General features: G+C 44.0%; 2 protein-coding genes across 16 annotated transcripts in view; one reads left to right on the top strand and one right to left on the bottom strand.

Annotated features, from left to right (window-relative positions):
• Positions 1-578: 578 nt before the first annotated feature.
• On the bottom strand, positions 579-4,780 carry HSPA5 (heat shock protein family A (Hsp70) member 5). Its single transcript, XM_030461479.1, has 9 exons — positions 4,694-4,780; positions 4,441-4,579; positions 4,008-4,239; positions 3,573-3,710; positions 3,231-3,343; positions 2,758-3,148; positions 2,208-2,445; positions 1,851-2,018; positions 579-1,457 (listed from the first exon to the last, which is right to left on the bottom strand). Exons 2-9 carry the CDS (start codon positions 4,554-4,556, stop codon positions 898-900), a joined length of 1,956 nt encoding a protein of 651 aa, XP_030317339.1. The 5' UTR covers positions 4,557-4,579; positions 4,694-4,780; the 3' UTR covers positions 579-897.
• A 266-nt stretch (positions 4,781-5,046) lies between these two features.
• Positions 5,047-20,080, top strand: part of GAPVD1 (GTPase activating protein and VPS9 domains 1) — a 29,948-nt gene continuing 14,914 nt past the window's right edge. For 2 of the 15 annotated variants that reach the window (XM_030461154.1, XM_030461152.1), the window contains exons 1-11: positions 5,047-5,160; positions 5,713-5,759; positions 11,282-11,495; positions 11,895-12,738; positions 13,946-14,032; positions 14,928-15,062; positions 15,187-15,376; positions 17,164-17,324; positions 18,149-18,278; positions 19,129-19,254; positions 19,729-19,902. In XM_030461154.1, the coding sequence (XP_030317014.1) occupies positions 5,051-5,160; positions 5,713-5,759; positions 11,282-11,495; positions 11,895-12,738; positions 13,946-14,032; positions 14,928-15,062; positions 15,187-15,376; positions 17,164-17,324; positions 18,149-18,278; positions 19,129-19,254; positions 19,729-19,902 (2,218 nt within the window). In that variant the 5' untranslated portion in view covers positions 5,047-5,050. Of the gene's footprint in view, positions 5,161-5,426; positions 5,504-5,712; positions 5,760-8,677; positions 8,862-10,098; positions 10,117-11,281; positions 11,496-11,894; positions 12,739-13,945; positions 14,033-14,927; positions 15,063-15,186; positions 15,377-17,163; positions 17,325-18,148; positions 18,279-19,128; positions 19,255-19,728; positions 19,903-20,080 lie in introns of those variants that run through there. The other 13 variants (XM_030461161.1, XM_030461160.1, XM_030461158.1 and 10 more) reach the window with 13 other exon arrangements.

Here is a 20,080-nt window from a genome sequence, read left to right as displayed (position 1 = left end):
CTGGAATTGTAGGGTTTTGGGGTGTATGAGTGAAGCTATAACTTCCAGTATTTTGAAAATAGGTGAATGAAACTGGAAGTTGACCCTCACAGCAGGGAAAGTGTCCTGTGTTGATTGGTTTTGAGAAAGGCTCAGAGCAAGCCCAACAGCTCCTTTTGAGCTGAGGTCAACTTCTCACCCATCCCCTAGACTGGATAAAGGTCATGACTTTCTTTGATCATCACCTGTAAGACTCAAATCCAGGTAGGGCTTCATCACAGTTTATTAGCTGTAGTTTTCAGAGAATTAAGTCTTCTGTCTCACAAAGGACTCCTATAAAGCTCCTAAAAACTTTTATTTGTAGCTAAGCCAGTGTCTTTGAAGTTTGCATTATCCAGGAGCTCTGGCACCACTGATGGGTGACCCAGCCCCCCAGCAGCTACACCTCCAGAGAGCCCCTGCCCTAACTCATTAGCAATTAGGGGCTGACACCTCCCTTAGAGAGACCTCTTACATCAAGGAGCTGCACTGACACCAGCACCCTTGTCACAAGAACCCAGTGCTGTAGCCAAGGAATGAACACACCAGCCAGACCAGAGCCCAGTGTAAATAACAAATTTATTGTGGTCGCTTCGGGTAGAAAAAGCTCCACACCAAACCCACATGACCGAGCTGTTAAATAGAACACTTCTGCTGCTCCTACACCCCTTTTGCATTTACACTCCTCCCCCCACAACCCTGCCCCCCCAGACACTAAGCAACTGCTAACGAAAAGCAGTATACAGCCACTTTGGGCTAGCGGTTCCAGCTCCACTCACGAGTGAAGATTCAGAGTTACATTCCAAATGAAGAGTTCAATATTTTAAACAAGTGTTCCTGAGTCCAATATATACACACAACATTCGGAGATGCCAGTATCTACAACTCATCCTTCTCTCCTGCTTCCTCTTCACCAGGGGGAGGGCCTGCACTGCCGTAGAGCTTGCTGACAATTGGCTGAACAACTTCCTCCAGCTCCTTCTTTTTTGCTTTGAAGTCTTCGATGTCTGCATCCTGATGGCTTTCCAGCCACTCGATATTTTCCTCTACTGCTTTCTCTATTGTTTCTTTATCCTCAGAGGACAGCTTACCACCCAGCTTCTCTTTGTCCCCAATCTGGTTCTTCAGAGAATAGGCGTAGCTTTCCAGCTCGTTCCGGGCATCAATGCGCTCTTTGAGCTTCTTGTCTTCCTCTGCAAACTTCTCAGCATCATTGACCATCCTCTCGATCTCCTCTGGGGTCAGACGGTTCTGATCATTCGTGATTGTGATCTTGTTTTTGTTCCCAGTTCCCTTGTCTTCAGCTGTGACACGGAGGATTCCATTCACATCTATTTCAAAGGTAACCTCGATCTGGGGGACACCACGAGGGGCAGGAGGGATTCCAGTGAGATCAAACGTTCCCAGGAGATGGTTGTCCTTGGTGAGGGGACGCTCGCCTAGAAGACACAATTAGATATTGTTTCTTTCTCTCCTAGCAGTGGCTTGTGCTTTATGAAGCTAAGAGCTAAAAAATACTTTTCAGAGGCAAGGTCTTAAAATTCAACCTGCCATCTGTCTGGAGACCTCCCACAGGTTCCCTTATTACAGAGGAGCTTTTCAGAATGCAATTTAAGACATCTGAGAAAAATTCTAACAGCTTTTGATGCAGGTCAGGAAGCCTGATCAGAACTGGAGCTAGCTCTGTGGCCAAGCATGAAGAGGATCTAGAAGCACCTAGAGGACCTGTAAGCACCTAAAAATAACTAGACTTTGTGATAAGATAGGAACAAGTATGGAAGTCCCATGGACAAACTCCAGGTGTCACACAGGCCACCATGGGTGACACTTACCTTCATAGACCTTGATGGTCACAGTTGGCTGATTGTCAGAAGCCGTGGAGAAGATCTGAGACTTCTTTGTGGGAACAACAGTATTTCTTGGGATCAGCTTGGTCATGACACCTCCAACAGTCTCAATGCCCAGTGTCAGAGGACAGACATCCAGCAACACCAAGTCACCTGGAACAGATCAAGGGTAACACCATGACATGACTTCACCTGGGAAGAAGAAACATTATCTCATCCAGAACCAAAATCCTGAGACCTCAGAAGCACAAAACTTCTGAAGTTCAGGACTGGAAAACTTCTACTGAATTTGTCAGTAAGCAATAGCCACTGTCTAGAGGTGACAGTAAAGGTTGTCAGTACCTGTATCTTGGTCCCCAGAGAGAACACCAGCCTGGACAGCTGCACCATAGGCTACAGCCTCATCTGGGTTAATGCCACGAGAAGGCTCCTTCCCATTGAAGAACTCCTTAACCAGCTGCTGTATTTTGGGGATGCGAGTAGAGCCACCAACAAGAACAATCTCATCAATGTCAGACTTCTTCAGGTCAGAATCTTCCAGAACTTTCTGAACAGGCTTCATAGTGGAACGGAACAGGTCCTAGGAAGACAAAATTACAGTGTTACGGGCCTGTAATACTACTTTCACATGCCTTGCCTCTGAATTAAGTGGTCTTAGGGTACAAAGGACACCCACCAGAGAGGAGGAACATCAGCTGCCTTGAGCAGCCTTGGTGAGGCCTCAGCTGTCATTAATGCACACACAGCCCCAGCCACCCCCAGCAGGAGCAGCTGCTGCTGTTTAGTACAAGCAGGAAGTTATTTATACTCCAAAGTGCAATGTCACAGCATGAAGTGCTGCACACTGGCAAGTCTCTGTAGCTGGGGTGGAACTTTACCCTTCTAAACTTACCATGTTCAGCTCCTCAAACTTGGCCCGAGTAAGTGTCTCTGAGAAATCCTCTCCTTCAAAGAATGATTCTATTTCAATTCTAGCCTGGTGCTGAGAGGACAAGGCTCTCTTGGCTTTCTCCACTTCCCGTCTTAACTTCTGCACAGCTCTGTTATCTTTTCTGACATCTTTGCCAGTTTTCTTCTTGTAGAGCTTGATGAAGTGTTCCATAACACGTTGGTCAAAGTCTTCTCCACCCAAGTGAGTGTCACCATTTGTAGCCACCACTTCAAAGACTCCATTGTCAATTGTGAGGAGGGAGACATCAAAAGTTCCACCACCCAAGTCAAACACGAGGATGTTCTTCTCACCCTCTCTCTTGTCCAATCCGTAAGCAATGGCAGCAGCTGTCCTGCATGGACAACAGCATTCCCAGTCAGACAACTGGGACCAGCACCACCTCCCCAGCAGGCAGCAGAGGTTCAGCTACTTACGGCTCGTTGATGATCCGCATCACGTTCAGCCCAGCAATGGTCCCAGCATCCTTTGTAGCCTGGCGTTGGGCATCGTTGAAGTAGGCTGGCACGGTCACAACAGCGTGGGTGACCTGTGCAGGGAGTGAGAGGGATGGAGTTTTGTTACAGAAATGAAACACAGCTGCACAGGGTTGTAAAAGACCACAGAGATGCTGGTAACAAGTGTGCCATTGTTCTTTAGGGAGAGGTAAAACCCCACCATCAGCTGAGCACTGTAAGGTTACTGGAGATTCAGCCTACCCATCTTTAACTATGTAAAGCTGCTGCTTTAGGTTCTTACTAGTAACATCATGCACTTACTTTCTTCCCCAAGTAAGCCTCTGCAGTTTCCTTCATCTTGGTCAAGACCATGGCAGAGATTTCTTCAGGAGCAAATGTTTTTGTCTGTCCACCTCCAACATCGACTTGAATATGGGGCTTGGCTTTCTTTTCAACAACCTATAAATGACAAGGCATGCTGAACTATTCAACAGTTTATGGAATTATTCCTACTTGTCCAAGTGTGTTTCTGAATATTAACCAAAGCCCCTGTAACAGACACAATTCGAATGGCATCTATTACAAGAAGCTGTTATCTGTTAAGCACACACATCACTGCACCCCAACCCTCTCAGGAGGACTGGGGAACTGCAGGGCTCATCAGAGGGCGCCATGATTTCGTAGCCTCTCCTCACCGGACATGTGGCCCCTCCCGCTTCCCACCACCCGCCCCAACCCTCCGCGTTCGGGGCGCACCTTGAACGGCAGATACTTGATGTCCTGCTGCACGGATGGATCGTTCCAAGTGCGGCCGATGAGCCGCTTGGCATCAAACACGGTGTTCTCGGGGTTGGATGTCAGCTGGTTCTTGGCGGCGTCCCCGATCAACCGCTCCCCCTCGGGCGTGAACGCCACGTAGGACGGCGTGATACGATTCCCCTGGTCGTTGGCGATGATTTCTACCCGGCCATTCTTAAAGACGCCCACACTGGGGGAGAGCAGAGCAGTCAGGGGAAGCAAGGACCTGCTCGTTCCTCCCTCCCAGCAGTTCCCCCAGGCCCCACCGCCCACTGCCTCGCCTCCCCTCCCCCCGAGATCCACCGTTACCCAGGCTTCCAAGGCCCGGACGGCCCCACCACCCCCAGGGGCCTCAACCTTCTCCCAGCCCCCCAACACCTTCCCCACGCACCAGGAATAGGTGGTGCCGAGGTCGATGCCGACCACCGTGCCCACATCCTCCTTCTTCTCCTCTTCCTCGGCCCGCGCGGCGCCCACCAGCAGCAGCGCCCACAGGAGGTGCCTCATCCCGACCGCTCACCCGCACCGCCCTGCCGAGGAAACGCCGGTCACAAAATGGAGGCCACACGTGGGCGCCGACCACCGCTCACCGCCCTCCTCCTCTTCCCCACCACACCCGGCCAGGCCCGCACCGCCGCCCTTACCGCCTGCACAGACCGCGCCGCAACCCTGACTGCCGCTGAGCGCCCAGGCCGCGCCGCCCGTCCTTATATACCTTCCGTTACTCCTTCGTGGAGCCTCACCATTGGCCGCAGCGCCCTAGCTGGAGCCTCCCTATTGGCTGGCTGCTACTAAGCTGGCCTCCCGTGATTGGCCAGAAGCAAGCGGTCCCTGCCACAGCCGGGTTCTCCCCCCCTCCCGCCACCCGATTGGTTCAACCCGACCTATCAACACAGAAGCGTGAGCCAAGCGGAGCCATCCCATTGGCTGGCGGGGAGGGCGGGGGGCGCCATGGTGGGGCCTGGGGGGGGTGGGGAGGGAACCACATTCTGGAAGTTTCCATGGTTACCGACCCCCGGCAGGGCTATGGCGGGGCCATTGCCGCTCCTGCAGGGCCTCACGCCGCGGGGCGCCCACAACATCGCCCCCGGTACTCCGTGAAGGACGCACGGTGAGAGGCAGAGGGGCCGGGAGGACACATCCCCCTGCGGCCCGGAGTCCTCACGCGGCGGGAGGGCCCTCAGTCAGGGGGCTGTGAGGGAAGGCGCAGTGTTACATCAGCTCGTTGAGTGAGGGGGGGAGGGTTCGTCCAGAGGGGGAGGTATGGGCCGGGTCCGGGGCGGAGCGGAGGCCGGCGGCGGAGCCTCCGCTCCGCCCCGGACCCGGTCAAGGGACTACATGTCCCAGGAGCTCGGCTGCCGTTCCCGCCCGCCGCCTGCGCAGTCCCGCTCCTCCGCGCCTGGCTCGGGGCCGCAGCGGGAGCCTGGCGGCGGCTGAGCCGGGGTGCTGGCCGGGTAAGGGCGCGTTCCTACCTCTCCTTCTTCCCTGTTGCCTCCTCCTCTGCTTGGCCTCCTGTCCCCTCTCCCGTCCCTGCGTTGCTGTGAGGAAGAGGAGGAGCACGGAGGAAGAAGGCGAGGCTAGGCCGGCCCGGGGCCTGAGGAAAAAAAAAAAAAAAAGAAAGAAAAAACACCTTTATTTTTTTTGTTTTTTTTTTTTTTTTCAGGGAAGCGAAGGGAAAGGCAGCGCTCCCGGCGACCGAGCGGTGGGTAGGTAGAGTGTGTTTATTGATATTGAAGTGCGGGGTGGGAGGTTTGTCCAGAGCCATGTGCCGGGGGGCTGCGCAGGGGAGGTTGGTGCGCTAGGAACAAGCGAAGTTGGCCTTAAGATTTCCTCGAGTGTTTGTCTCTTGCCTTTCTTTTACCTCTGTCAGCCGCCTCCGGCCGGAGCCAGTCCTACCTGCCATGTTAGTATCTGGGAACCGGTAGTTCTTGAGGTTTGCAAAGGTATTTGAAAAATTGAAGCACTTGGCAGCTCGGGCCCTCTCTGCTACTGTGGGGCTGGGCAGCGAGCTGCTGGCTGTGGACGTTGTTCCTTTATGGCTTTTGCATTGCGCAGGTTTAAAACTTGTAGCTTGCCGAGTACCGTGACTTTCTTTTTTAGTTATTCATTGACCCTTAGTGCTGAAGAACTTAACCAAGCGAGTATCGGTGTTTTTTCTTGCAAAGTCATGATACTGCACTCTGAAGGAAGAGAGCCCTTACGATTAAGCTGTCAAACCAAGCATGTGACACTACACTTAGTGATAGGTAGAAAGCTATTTTTGTGAACAATGCCGTTGACTCCCAAGTGGAGGCTGCAGTTTGAAGGTGATGGAGGGAGGAGTGGCACAGGCAGTACATGACATCTAATGTTTGCACTTATCTAAAAGAAGCAGGATGGTGGTTTTAGAAACAGACTTTGAAATTGCTGCTGTGGGAGAGGGAGGGAGGTGTCGAAAATATTTAAGGTCCTGAAGAACTTACTCTGTTCCACCCGACATGGTGGATTGCAGGTGGGATGTCTGATGATGAGGAAGAGAGGCAGTCTGAGAGAAGGGGCCTGGAACAGGTTGTTTTTGCCAGTTTAAGTTCTGAACTTATTCTGTCTAAAAGTTTTAATAAACTTTGACTCCTTACATAAGGGCAGCTCCTTCTAGCAGCATGAGCAACTGGATTAGATTTTAGATTGGTTGTATGCTTTAGTTTGGTTTATGCAACACAGTAATACCATAATGCATAATCAGTAGCAGCTGATCCTGTGCCATTACTGATAAGTTCTGTTAAAGGTGTGAGAAACAAAGTGCTCCTTGCACACAAATCTCACTGGTCAGACTGTGTTCAGTGATAGCTGCAGAGCAGCCACTGGCAGAAACAAACTTGAGGTAGGAGTTTTTAATTAATTATTGATTAGATAGTTGAACTGTAGCAAACTGAAATGCATTTTGCATGTAGCACACGTGTTCTGAGATGGCAGGCATCTAATGTGAGAGTTCAGCTCCCAGGTTGTGGTGAGCTGTTGTAGTGAAAGGTGGATTTTTTTTTTAGCTCGACATTGGGATAGTGGCTGTTATCTTATATAAAGAAATGAGGCTTGTAATTTACTACTGTAAATATAAATGGAGAAAGAAGTACTTCATATAGGGTGTGAATATCTTGAAAGCTCTTCAAGCACGCTTAGGAATTATTTTTCAGTAAGACAGAGTGATTTCAGTTTTGCCTTGCCCTGCCCTGCCTATGTTAGATCTGCCCAAACTTGCTTAGGATGTTGAGTCCTGTGTAGCAAGAGTCAGTTGGAGAAAATAACCCCGGGCAGGAAATGCTGGAGGAGGAAGAAGAATCTGGTGTACTAGCAGTATTTACTACTTTGCTTAATCTCTTCTGTCAGCTGAATTGCAGAAATACTCAACAGAGGTGCTACATGTTCCCGTGTGTCACAGTACAAACACACATGGGCTGTAAGTTGGAGTTCAGTACCTACATTTACCAAAAGCAGGGTTTGTCTTGGGATCTGAACAAATTGATGTCGTGTTGATAGCAAGGCAAAACACCTCAGATGCTGTCAGGTCACACAGTCTTTGTTGTTGTTAGAGTGGAGCATCATGAAGTAAAAGTGCTTCGGTTGCTGTGCCAAGCTTCTCTTGCTGCGTCACAGCTTTGGGTATGTTACTGAGCACTGACAAAAACCTAATGTTTTCATATCAAAATGGAATTGCCAGGGTTGAGAAATAATTTGTACATAGCAGGAGTTACTTAATATCTGATTTTTCAGCCACAGCAGACTGTTGGATATCTAAATTCCCTATGCTGGCTTCCTTATACAGTTATGTATGTGGTGGTTGTAAAGCAGGGAGCTGGATAATGATGGGCACCTTGTTGTTGACGAGGAACTGATAAGGTAATCTGACAAACAGGGTTCTGGGATTAGCACCATCTGAGGCTGCCACTGCTCCCTCTGCTCACACACTGTGCTGTGTTACCAAATACGTAGTGTGGCTGATTGCTTCTCAAGCTCTTGTCCTGAATGCTGGCCTGGAGTCAGTGTTGTGGAGCCTGGGAAGGTCAGAGAATGCAACATTTGTCTTTTCATGCTGGTCATAAAGTGAAGAGGTTTCTGAAGGGCAACAGTGTCTGTCATGGTGGTGTGTTACTACCATGTATGTTAAAATACCTGGTTTGCATCTCTCGATCTCAAATGCCTGCCAGAAACTTCAGGTGAAGACAGAGTTGTTTGCACTGTTGTTTGCTGTACTTGTGTGCTTCAGAATAACTTCAAAAACAGGTAAATGGGTATGAAGGAAGCGTTGCTCTTCACAGAGGTGTAGTTCAGTAGCAATCAAACTAGTTTAATTTTTAAGGATTATGAGTACAGTGAATCTGCTGATCCCTTTTTCTTGTACATAGGGTAAAAACTGCTGTCATGCATTTAACTTTCTGCAGATCCACAGGATAACCCTGTGAATTTTCATAGCTCTGGACAAAGCAGTGATGGTTACTAACGTGCTGCTGTTCACTTCCTATCAGTTCTTTTCTTGTTTCCATTATTTTATTTTTTTCCCTTTTCCTATTCTCCATAGCTTCAGAGAAGTTTACCAGTAATTTGACTGCTATTTTGGTAATCATAACTTACCAGAAGAAGTTTGTTGTTTCCAGGCCATCTTTGTCTCCTTTACTACTGGGATTTTGGAGTTCATTCCCACCTGTGGGGCAGGGAGGAAAAGAACAGTCTTTCCTCACAGGCTGAAAGCTGTTCAATGCCTGTCCCTGCTGCTGAAAGCATCTCTGTCAAAAAAAGAACAAGACACTGAGTGAAACAGTGAGAGCAATAACTTCACTTGTAAGTATCTGAGACACCTCAGGAGCTGTTTATCAGTTTGTCCACTGTTAAATGTGTTCACAATGAGTGACACAAAAATAGAAGCTTGTTTGGAAATTTGGCAAGGCAGAGGCACCCAGGCGAGGTCAACAGGCTGTTCACAGGGGGTGCCCCATGTGGGTCCCCCTTTCCTTCCCCAGACTTGCTTTCCAGCATGAGAACCAGTTGAACTGACTTCCTGTCCAGAAAAGTAGAGCCTATGGGTGGATACTTCAGAATGGAAAACATCAGCTATTAGGGTTTGATAAAATGTGAGCAACTCTTAAGTACAGCCTTAAAGCAGAAGGCATCCGAAAAGCCAGGAGGCAGTTCTGTGGATCTTCTGTATGTATATTTTTCTGCATGTAACTTCCTTTTCCTGGCTCTTAGCAATAGCTGGTAGCCTAATAATTAGTTACTGCTGGGTTTGCAGCCAGTATCAAGTGTAATGCACATTTTTTTTTGTGTGAGCCCTAAAATTCTGGGACTAAAAATAAATTTGTTGCAAGAAGCTGTTATTTGTTCCTCAAAGAACTTTGACAGTATTGCCAGTGTTTCTTCTGATCATTTCTCTGAGACTGTCCTAGTTAAAGACATTAAATTTTTGCATCCTTGAAGCTCCTTTCTTAATCTCTGAATGCATGAGTTGGAGCCACTGTCGGGTTTTTTTATTTTCTTTTTTTTCTTGTTTTTTTTTTTTTTTCGGAACTAAATACACATGGTTGTCTGTATTTGCTAGGAATGGCTTTTAAACCATCAGGTGTGATGAGACTGCAAATTTTTTATGCGTAAAGGCTTGTGACAGCTTCTCTTTGTCTCTGAGGGTTTAGGTTATAAGGGTAAAACTATAGGTGCAAGAACTGAGTGACGTATTTAAGGAGCAGTGATGGTTGTTGGTGCACCTGGTCATCAGCCTTTCTCCACATGCTGGAAAGAACCCAACAAATGTATAAGCTGTGACTGGTGAGGGAGCTGATGGGCATTCTTCAGAGAGGATTATGTGCTGTGCTGAGCAGTGACCCACCCATCTTTACAACACTGGAAGGGGACAATGTTAGGCCAGGGGATGGTGCATTATTTCAAGTTTCTGGAGCATGGAGTTGGTGGTCTGGTGAAACAGGCAGAAACACAGTGCCTTTTGGAGGCACTGTGGGCTGTTTGTCATTTAACTGTGGTGTTGTCTCTGAAGGTTCATCACCAGCTCCTTTGACAGCTCAGTTACATCTCCATTACTCAGGTATCTGACAGTTTGCTGTTACAGGTGACAGCTGGATCAAACCCTTTTCCTTCCCAGATTAGGAAGAATGGCTGTTAGTTCTGGTGGAGAAGACCTAAAGCAGTTAATAAGTAATTCCATGGAAACAATCTGATTTGCATGATTCTGCCCTTTAAGCATTAAAGCCATTGATAATTTTTTTCTTCCATAGAGCTAATTAGGTGGATTAGCTCCTTGAACTTGCTTTGAAGGGTGTTGACCTGTTATCTGGTAACTTAAGAGGTTTTTTTTGATTGTAAAGTCAGAGCTGATGTTACATTGAGACATAACAGTATTCTGTGTAGATTTTTGTCCCTGATGTACTATGAAAGCCTACAGTTGTTTGAGTTTTTCTCTCTTTGAAGCAACTTTTTTGGATCATGGCCCAAAGAAATATTCTTCTGAATTGAAATATTTGAGGATTTTTTTTCTGAATTAATTCTACTGTTGAGCAGAGTCTCCAGACTTATTTTCAACTTCCGTCTTATCTGGATAATGATATCACTTATTTTTTTATTTTTTACTTACTAGTATTGTTATTTTTAACATTTCAGCAGGAAAGACCAGTGTTGGAAGCTTGGTGCTTCCTAGGCATAGGTTGGAGAGGACTTTATTTTGACAGGCCAGAGATAACCACACCCAAGTGCTTGGGCAGTTCTGTGTCATACAGGCATGCTTTAGGACACAGGAGTAAAGGCAGAAATCTGTGCTTGTTCACTGGGCAGTGAGTTGGAGTGGCCCTGAACCATCCCCCTGAGCTCCTGTCGCCTGAACTGTAGCAAGGGCCACATCTCTCCAAGTGACAGGCAGTTTCTTACCTGATGTGTTGGAGTTCTGTAGCACTGTGCTAGTTCAGTTCATGAGTGTGAGTTGAAGGCATCATTGGTGGCTACACAAGTGTCCTTGATGTGATGGCACAACGAGGGGTTAATGACATGGGCACTTAGGAAACTGAATTAAGGAAAGTGACTCAGTCATTAAGAGGGAGGCCCTGGATTTGGGAGGTGTTTCAGTGTGCTGGCAGGGAAGGGATGCAGCAGTATTTCCTGACACACATAAAGCTGTGACCTGCGTATCACCTTGTGGGGGCTGACAGAACTTGTTCCCTGACTGTTGGAACTCACCTGTGTCATTTCCTTTCTTTCAGGGGGTGCTGTAACCTGCCTGCTGCCCAAGATGGTGAAGCTGGACATCCACACACTGGCCCATCACCTCAAGCAGGAGCGACTCTACGTGAACTCGGAAAAGCAGCTGATCCAGAGGCTCAATGCAGATGTCTTGAAGACAGCAGAGAAGCTGTACCGCACGGCATGGATTTCCAAGCAGCAAAGGATTAACTTGGACAGGCTGATCATAACAAGGTGACTTGGGGGTGCTCCTGGGGAGAACAAGCTCCTAAACTTATGTGAATTGCAGCAAACTCATCAGGTTTTTCATGCTTAGTATCTGGAGACTTTTGCTATGCTGATCATAAAAATAGTAAGGTTTAAAAACAAGTCTAGCTAGGACATTTGACTCACCTGAAACTTACTTGGTGGCTCTTTAAGCTGCCTTTTTAATATGTGTTTTGCTTCTGTTCATAATTATGGGAACAAACTCAGCTTAATCCTGAGCTTGCAAATCATTTGTATTATCTAGACAGAAAGGCTTCTTTTCCTTGGTGGGAGTCATGCTAACACACTGACTACATAGCATCTTGTTTGATGTTTGTTTGCTGAAAAGTTAGTTAAACTGTTTCAATGTTTTTTTTTTCTTCAAAGTGCTGAAGCTTCTCCTGCTGAATGTTGCCAGCATGCCAAAATCTTGGAGGACACACAGTTTGTGGATGGATACAAGCAGTTGGGATTTCAGGAAACTGTGTATGGAGAATTCCTGAACAGATTGAGAGAGAACCCTAGGCTTATTGCATCCTGTCTGGTTGCTGGAGAGAAGCTTAACCAAGACAACACTCAGAGTGTCATTCACACAGTCTTTACCTCCATTTATGGCAACTGCATCATGCAGGAGGATGAGAGCTACCTCCTCCAGGTCCTTCGGTACTTGATTGAGTTTGAACTTAAGGAAAGTGACAACCCCAGGAGGTTGCTGAGACGAGGCACCTGTGCATTCAGCATCTTGTTCAAACTTTTCTCTGAAGGACTCTTTTCTGCAAAACTTTTTCTTACTGCAACTTTACATGAGCCGATCATGCAGCTCCTGGTTGAAGATGAAGACCACCTGGAAACTGATCCAAACAAGCTAACTGAGAGATTCTCCCCCATACAACAGGAGAAGTTATTTGGAGAGAAAGGCACAGAGAAGTTCAGGCAAAGAGTCCAAGAGATGGTTGACTCCAATGAGGCCAAACTGGTGACCTTGGTGAACAAATTCATTGGCTATCTCAAACAAAACACGTACTGTTTTCCTCACAGCTTGAGATGGATTGTGTCACAAATGTACAAAACCCTCTCATGTGTAGACAGGCTGGAGATTGGGGAGGTCAGAGCCATGTGCACAGATCTCCTTCTAGCATGTTTCATCTGTCCTGCAATTGTTAACCCAGAACAGTATGGGATCATTTCTGATGCTCCTATAAATGAGGTGGCAAGATTTAATCTGATGCAGGTATGATTCATTATGAAGTAGTCTTAAAAAAACACACAGAAGTATAAGATGTTCTTGGGCTTTTTTTTTTTTTTTTAATAGAACTGATGTTGCTGCAGTAGAGGTAAAAGTACTGTCCCACCTACTTATGAGATGAATGCTAGCAAAATATTTGTGTTAATCATTGCTGAAAAGATGGACTCTAAAATTTATCTGTTTGCTTAAAATATTGACTTGAAAAGTGGTAGTGTGTATGTCTTTATCTCTTAGAATTACAAATGTACTTTATAAAAGCCATGATGAGGGATAGTAGCTGAAGTGTATAAGTGATTATAAGATGAATTCTGGACTGTGGGTAAATGGGTGTTGTGCTGTTGTTTCTAATGGTAAATATTATGGTAAATATGCCAGGTGTTGCATAAGGCAATGAAATATTCTGCTGAAAAAACTCCCTATCTGTCAGCAATGGCCAGTGTTGCTGGTGGGTAGCTATCTGCTGTTTCATTAGACCCTGTTCCCCAGCCCTCATGACAAATTTTTGTCTCTGTAAATACTTGGGCATCTCAGTGGTAGTATGTGGAGGTAGTCTGAGAGTATTAAGCATTGCTTGTCTGAGTGTGGATACTGCCCACACAAGTAACAAAATCTATGTTTAATGTTGTCTAAACCAGAGAACAGTGTTTTTGTAACATAACATTAGCAATGCTCTCCTGTGTCTTTGCCTGTGTGTTGTAGCAGAGCTTCCAGCTGGCAACTCTTTAAAATTGAGAGTTGTTGCACAGTTGGAGGTGGGTAAGGAATATCAGCTCTAGCACAAGGGTTAGACAGCTTGGGCTTTTGGTATGTTTGTTGTTGGCTTTTCTTCTTAGTAAAATATATACAGCCTTCTAGAATCTCTGGGTTTAAGATGACCTAGATTCAACTCTCAATTCTGATGTGTTGTAAAAACAAAACCTGCTTTGTTCCTTGGAAGGGGGGGGGTAGTATGGATGCTCACAGCATACTGTGTGTGCAGATTTTCTTGCTAAATGCATTGACTGCTTTTTTTTTCTAAAGCTTCTTGCATTTTTTCCTCCCTGAAAAACACTGTCCACGTAATCAGTAGTATTTCTAGTATTAAATGAAAAAAAGACTAGAATGGAGGAGGTTTTTTTAGCTCTATTTTATAACTGGGTCCATCATGATATTGTTTTAAAATGTTCTTCTTAATACTTCTTTTTCATTTCAGGTTGGGAGACTTCTGCAGCAGTTGGCAATGACAGGTTCAGAAGAGGGAGATCCACGTTTGAAGAGCAACCTTGCTAAATTTGACAAAGTAAGAATCCATATTTTAAAAAGCTAAAACTTGTGCATATACATCATCCCCTGAAGTTTTTTTTCTTTTTTCAGACATGGTAAAAGACTTACTAAGTTAACTTCCAGGTTATTTAGGTTGAAAAGTAGATTAAATCCTGCACAAAGCTGGGAAGAAAATCTTGAGTACTAGAATTAAGTGTTGGGGTTCTTGCTTCAGTTATAAAGTGGAATACTGAATTACTGTCTGTGGTTTTTCTTCTGAAGCTGCAGAAAGCACCTTGGTCTGAAGACAACCTTTGTATGAAATCTGGTTTAAGTAATTTTTAGTGCAAGAGACTTTTGTGCCTTTTTTTGTTTAGTTCTGGGGGTTTGTTTTCTTTTGTTGGTATGAATCATCCAATACTGAAATTAACTGCATCAGAGGAATGATGAAACTAATGATCTTTGTATTGTTATGTTTAAAAAGCTTACTTGCTTTTGAACTTCCAGGTTTTGCTAATTATAACTGCTACACAGTCATCAAACCAAGTTACATATTTATTATGCACATAACAGTCAATCAGTTTAGGAAGAGATGTGTGATGCTTCCTTCTTTCACTTTTAGTCTGTGCTCAGCAGATTGTTGAGGAAGGGGCAGCTTCATTGGTATAAAACTGAATTTTTTGAATTACAAAAAAGGCACTTAAGTAACACTTCTAAATGCAGGAAAGGAATGAAAAAAAGCTAAAATTAACTGCATGCTTTCAGTGCTTGCTTTTCAGTGGTTTTAATGATTCCTGGTATTGTATACTAAGATTTTTAAAGTAGGAAGCAAAACTTACATTATGTAAGCTACTTAACTCTTGTTGTAACTTAACATTCTTTCCAAACTAGTAAATTACCTCTGATTTAAAACCTGTTTCCTCTCTTTGCAGAGCTGTGTGGCTGCTTTCCTGGATGTAGTTATTGATGGGCGTGCAGTTGAAACTCCTCCAATGTCTTCTGTGAACCTTCTGGAGGGGCTGAGCAGAACAGTGGTTTACATGACTTACAGCCAGCTAACTACTCTGGTAAGATCTGAAGATCTTGGGTCTTGAAGAGGTAGTATAAACCTGTCCTCGTGTTTACAGCCAGAACACACAAGGCAGGTTGCTTATGCTGCAATTCTTACCAACACTACTTGTAAATGTTTAGGTTGGCTTTATGCGGAATGTGATGTTAAGTGATCAGCTTAAGGAAGATCGGATGGCTTTGGAAAACTTGCTGGCAAACTTACCCCAGAACAAACCAGGGAAAAGCAGCAGCCTGGAAATGACTCCCTATAATACCCCACAGCTTTCTCCTGCAACAACTCCAGCTAACAAAAAAAATAGATTGCCAATAGGTAAGGAAAGCAAGCAGCCTTCTTGAATGGTTTCTGATAGCTTGATACATTTTCTGTACGTTTTTTTTCAGTCATTTCTCTGGGTTAGTCTTTGACTACACCTTTAGTTCCTACTTTTTCTGTGTAGATCGTGAAAAATTTTCTTATGCATGGAAAGCCAAGTAACTTCCATAGTTTCTGATGGAAGTGTGGTGAGCTTCATCCCTCTGGACTGAACTTGTAAAAAAATGCTGGAATTGGATAGTGTAGTGGTGGTAAGGGGAAAGTTTGAAGCAGATCTCGGAGGGAAGATTGCTTAGGAAAGTGGTGAGGTGAAAGCAGTGACATTTAATTAGTAGGATAAAATAAGTTTTAAGTTTTTATGTCTTAGAGCAAATCGGGGGGGAGGATCAAAAAGCAAGAGCAGAACTTCTAGAATATGGGCTGATAAGAGAAGCTTTCCTCTCCATTATTTGTCCCATCTAATTAGAGTTGTTTGTATATTGTAACACACTTCTGTGTTTGTTGGAGTGTTGTCCTGTTTTTGAATAGAATTTCTGGGTCTTTAACTTTTCCATTTCAATAGTATTTTCTCTTAAAATAGAAGTGTGGTATTCTTCAGTGTATATTTACATGAATATGACCACACAGGATATTTTTGTCTGTGAGATTTGTTGTTAGTGTATAACACAATGAAAATACATAGAGCCCAGTAAGTGGCAAAAAACCCCACAAAATCAATCCCAAAACAAACCTATCCCCTGTTGGTTTAACTCTACTTCTGAATGGTTCTAGTCGTATGCCTATACAGTAGTAGCACAACAGCATTTGTTTTATGATATAAAATAGTCTTTGCTCAAAGGTTTTTATTTCTTTTGTTTCATTTTAATGCTTTCGAAATCCAGGACAGCAATTGGCAGCCATTACTGCCTGGGATACTTCTGCTACCAATCTTTCAGCTCATATAACTCTAGTAACCCCATTTGGTGGGTAATATCCTCTTTCCATTCTTTTCTGTGAAAAACTTGAACTTACAACACTTGAGTTAATCATTCCTTTAGTTTACTTTGGCAATCAGTTGCTTTTTTAGATTTCTTCATTGTTTTCTATATGAAGTTAATTTCATACATACATGTATTTTTTACAAACACCTTGTGTGCTTTTATGTGATAATCAGAATTTGGCTGTGACTTCTGCACACTTCTCTTGTTTTCCCTGGATCCAATAAAGAAATAATTGGTGTATTGCTGTCACACTTACAAGTCTTAATTCCATGTGGATGTTTTTCCTTCCATGGTGCCACATGTGGGAATATGAGGCTACCTGAAGCAACTAATGAGGAATCACAAAATAAACAAAGTAAATTACTTGATGTTGAATTGTATGGGTTTGAGACACCTGTTAGAGTAAGTGTCCTGCTTTTTATGAGAAAACCCATCCAAATAAATTAAACATTTATAAACCATAGGAATCTAGACCTTTTTTGCTGGTAACAAATTTCTTCATTTTCTCATTTAATTTATAAAGGGGCTTCCTGTCATTGGAATGTACTGAATTTGCATATGCAAACAAGACACATTATATCTTGTTTCTCTAAACTTTTGTGTTCAATGTTTGCTTTTTCACAGTTCAGTACTCAGACACTAGTTCTGTCTCTCAAAGTCTGACGTTTCATTTTCTAGTTTTATTTAGTGTATGGGCATTATTAATGCAAAACATTGCCATTCTGTATTTCCATTGTATTGTCTTTTTTCCTCCTTAAACAAGGAAAAGCTTTCTAATGTTGACATTTCAAATTATTTTCTTAGCAACTCGTAGCAGAAGTAGATCAAATATTCTGATGGATCAGCACGGTGATCATGAAGGATCCTCCCAGGAGACTATCCCAGAAGTTCAGCCAGAAGAAGTGCTGGTGATTTCTTTGGGGACAGGTCCACAGATTACTCCAGGAATGATGTCAGAAAATGAGGTGTGCAAAATCTGTCATGTCTCAGATATTTGGGTAAATACAGGCTCTGTGTTCTCTGATAGCACAATAGTGAAGTGACACTATGTTTTGGGTTATAAATCCAGAATAGTTATTAGAATCCCTACTTTATTTTACTGAAGTTTGGCAGTTGTAGCTTTCAAAAGTCAGATATTTTTTCCCACTCAGTATATCTGCAAGGTGCAAAAAGCAGTAAATAAACACGGGAAAAGTGAGCCCTACAGATTTTTGAAGAGGCTTAAGAGAAAACTTGGCCTTTGGCTTCTGAGCCTGAGCTCTGCCCTTTGCCTCAGGAGGCACAGCTGAATGGCAGAACTGCCACATTGATCCTGATGTGTTTGGCAGCTCAGACTGGAAACACACAGGCCCAGCTTCTTGTGGCCCTGTTGCAACCAATGCCTTCAAAGTGTGCTGCTCAGGGTCAGACTGGTTTTACAGCCTTCTCTTTCACCAGCCATGGCACTGCTTCTTATTTCAGCTTAGCTGCCTTGCCTGGTGGTTTGCAGCCTCCCAATAGTCAGTTTCCATGTTTTATTACTCTGCTGGGGTGATGAGGGAGCTGTTGGCTCTGTTGGTATCAGGACTTGCCTGATGAACACATCTTGGTTACCTTATGTTCTCTCCAGGCTCTGACTTTGGAGGTAGCTGTCCTTACTCAAACAGAATATTAGGAATTTGATTGTGCCATTAGGACCAAGGATAAAAAATGCAAAAAACATGTGCAATGTTTTGGGGGGCTTTACTGCTTAATTATCTGAAAAATAGATTATTTTAAGGAAGTCTTGTTTCTTTGCCCCACTCTCCAGGTCTTAAATATGCAGCTTGCACATGGCGGACAAGGAGATGTCCCTGTTGATGAAAACAAACTCCATGGTAAACCTGATAAAACCTTGCGCTTTTCCCTCTGCAGTGATAATCTGGAAGGAATATCTGAAGGTGAAGGGCTACTTAAGTCTTGAAGAAGTTTTGTCCCTTTATTTTTTTTTCCCTGACTATAAAGGAACTTCTGTTAGATACAACATGTTATCTTTGCCATTTTGAAGACTGTGCTTGTTATTATACTCTGAGAGCCTGTCTTTTCTCTTAGCCCTTCAAAGGAAAAAGTCAGGAGCTAAATTTTGACCTGCAAATGCATAACTCAGTGTTGAGAACTAGGAAGAAAACCACTTAAATGTATTTAGGAGAAAAGAGGATTTTTTCATTTTTTTAAGTGCAGTACTATGTAATGTAACCTAGCTCTAAACTTAGACTTCTCAGACTTATTTTTCATCATGTTCTAATAAGCTGTTACTTACCTCAGAATAGTTTCTGGACTCTGGACAACTTCTTTATATGAACCTTAGATGCAACAAAAGTTTATTTGTGGTGTTGAAGAGTTCTTTACTCAGCATGCATTATTTTGTGTAATAATTTGTGTAATAATTTTTTTGTGTTCCCTAATTTAGCTTTTGCTTACTCTCTTCTCAAAATAAAACAAATTCATGGGGAAGGCTTTATTGACTTGTTAGTTACAGGTTAGTACAGTAACAGTGAGATTCCATCTGCTTCTGGTAATGTTGTATTTATATATTATTGTAATTAGCATGAGCCTCTTAGTATGGAAAGTACCAATCACAGTGCAGGTTAAGTGCTATAGAGTAGGGAACAAGAGCAGGGCAGGTATACATCAATTTACTGCTGCTTCATTTCTTTTTGTCTTTCTAGTTAATTGTGTCCTTGATTGTTAATGCTGTATATTTAGGAACTGTTACTGACATCAGTTTTACAGTAAAATTTGTTTTCACAGGTCCTTCAAATCGTTCCAACTCGGTGTCATCTTTGGATTTGGAAGGGGAGTCTGTGTCGGAGCTTGGTGCGGGCCCCTCGGGCAGCAATGGTGTGGAAGCTCTGCAGCTCCTGGAGCATGAACAAGGCAGGTGCAGTTTCTCAATACAGGTGCCTGAGGTGCTGTAGGTGGTGAAGACAGAGTTCTGTGGAAAAGTTTGAAAAACTGACTAGTTCAGAACAAAAATAAGTAAAACTTCCTTGTGCAATCACTTTATGGGTTTGGGTTTTTTTGACCCTAGAAATACTTCTTGTAGCTCATTGTTGGGAAAAGGAAATTTTATGAGATTTTGAGGCTTCAATCTTTTATAGGAAACCAGTAGTAAAGTTTTGCATGATAGCAAGTTTTTCCCTGTAGGTAATAGGGTCATGGGGCTTGGAGGATTACAGGTCAGTTTGGTTTGTTTTCAGGCAGGGTCTCTTGAATAGTAAAATAATGCTTACTTTAAAACACTTAGTGAGTGGAACTAGAGGATTGTTTTTGGGGGGTTTTTGATCATATTTTCAATCAGAAATAATAGGGTAAGGCTTTTTTAAAATATAAGGACTTATTTCTACGTAGCCACAACTCAGGATAATCTTGATGACAAGCTCCGTAAATTTGAAATCCGTGATATGATGGGATTGACTGATGACAGAGATATATCAGAAACTGTCAGTGAAACTTGGAGTACAGATGTCTTGGGCAGTGACTTCGACCCAAATATTGATGAAGATCGTTTGCAAGAAATAGCAGGTAACTGGGTGGTACAGCTGGTATGTTCAAATGCTTCACGCTTGCTCTCAAGTCGCGAAGCTGCAGAGCCCTCCTCCTCCTCCCTGTCTGTCTTTCTGTCTGTGTAGGTGTTTTCATTGGTTAAACTGAAGATTCTCTGTAGGAAGATTTTGTGTGCATGACCTCCATTATATTTCGT

The sequence above is a fragment of the Calypte anna genome, chromosome 17, assembly GCF_003957555.1.
Source record: "Calypte anna isolate BGI_N300 chromosome 17, bCalAnn1_v1.p, whole genome shotgun sequence".
Lineage (NCBI taxonomy): Eukaryota > Metazoa > Chordata > Aves > Apodiformes > Trochilidae > Calypte > Calypte anna.
Note: the sequence above shows the minus strand (reverse complement) of the source record. Positions and strands in the feature narration are given on the sequence as shown.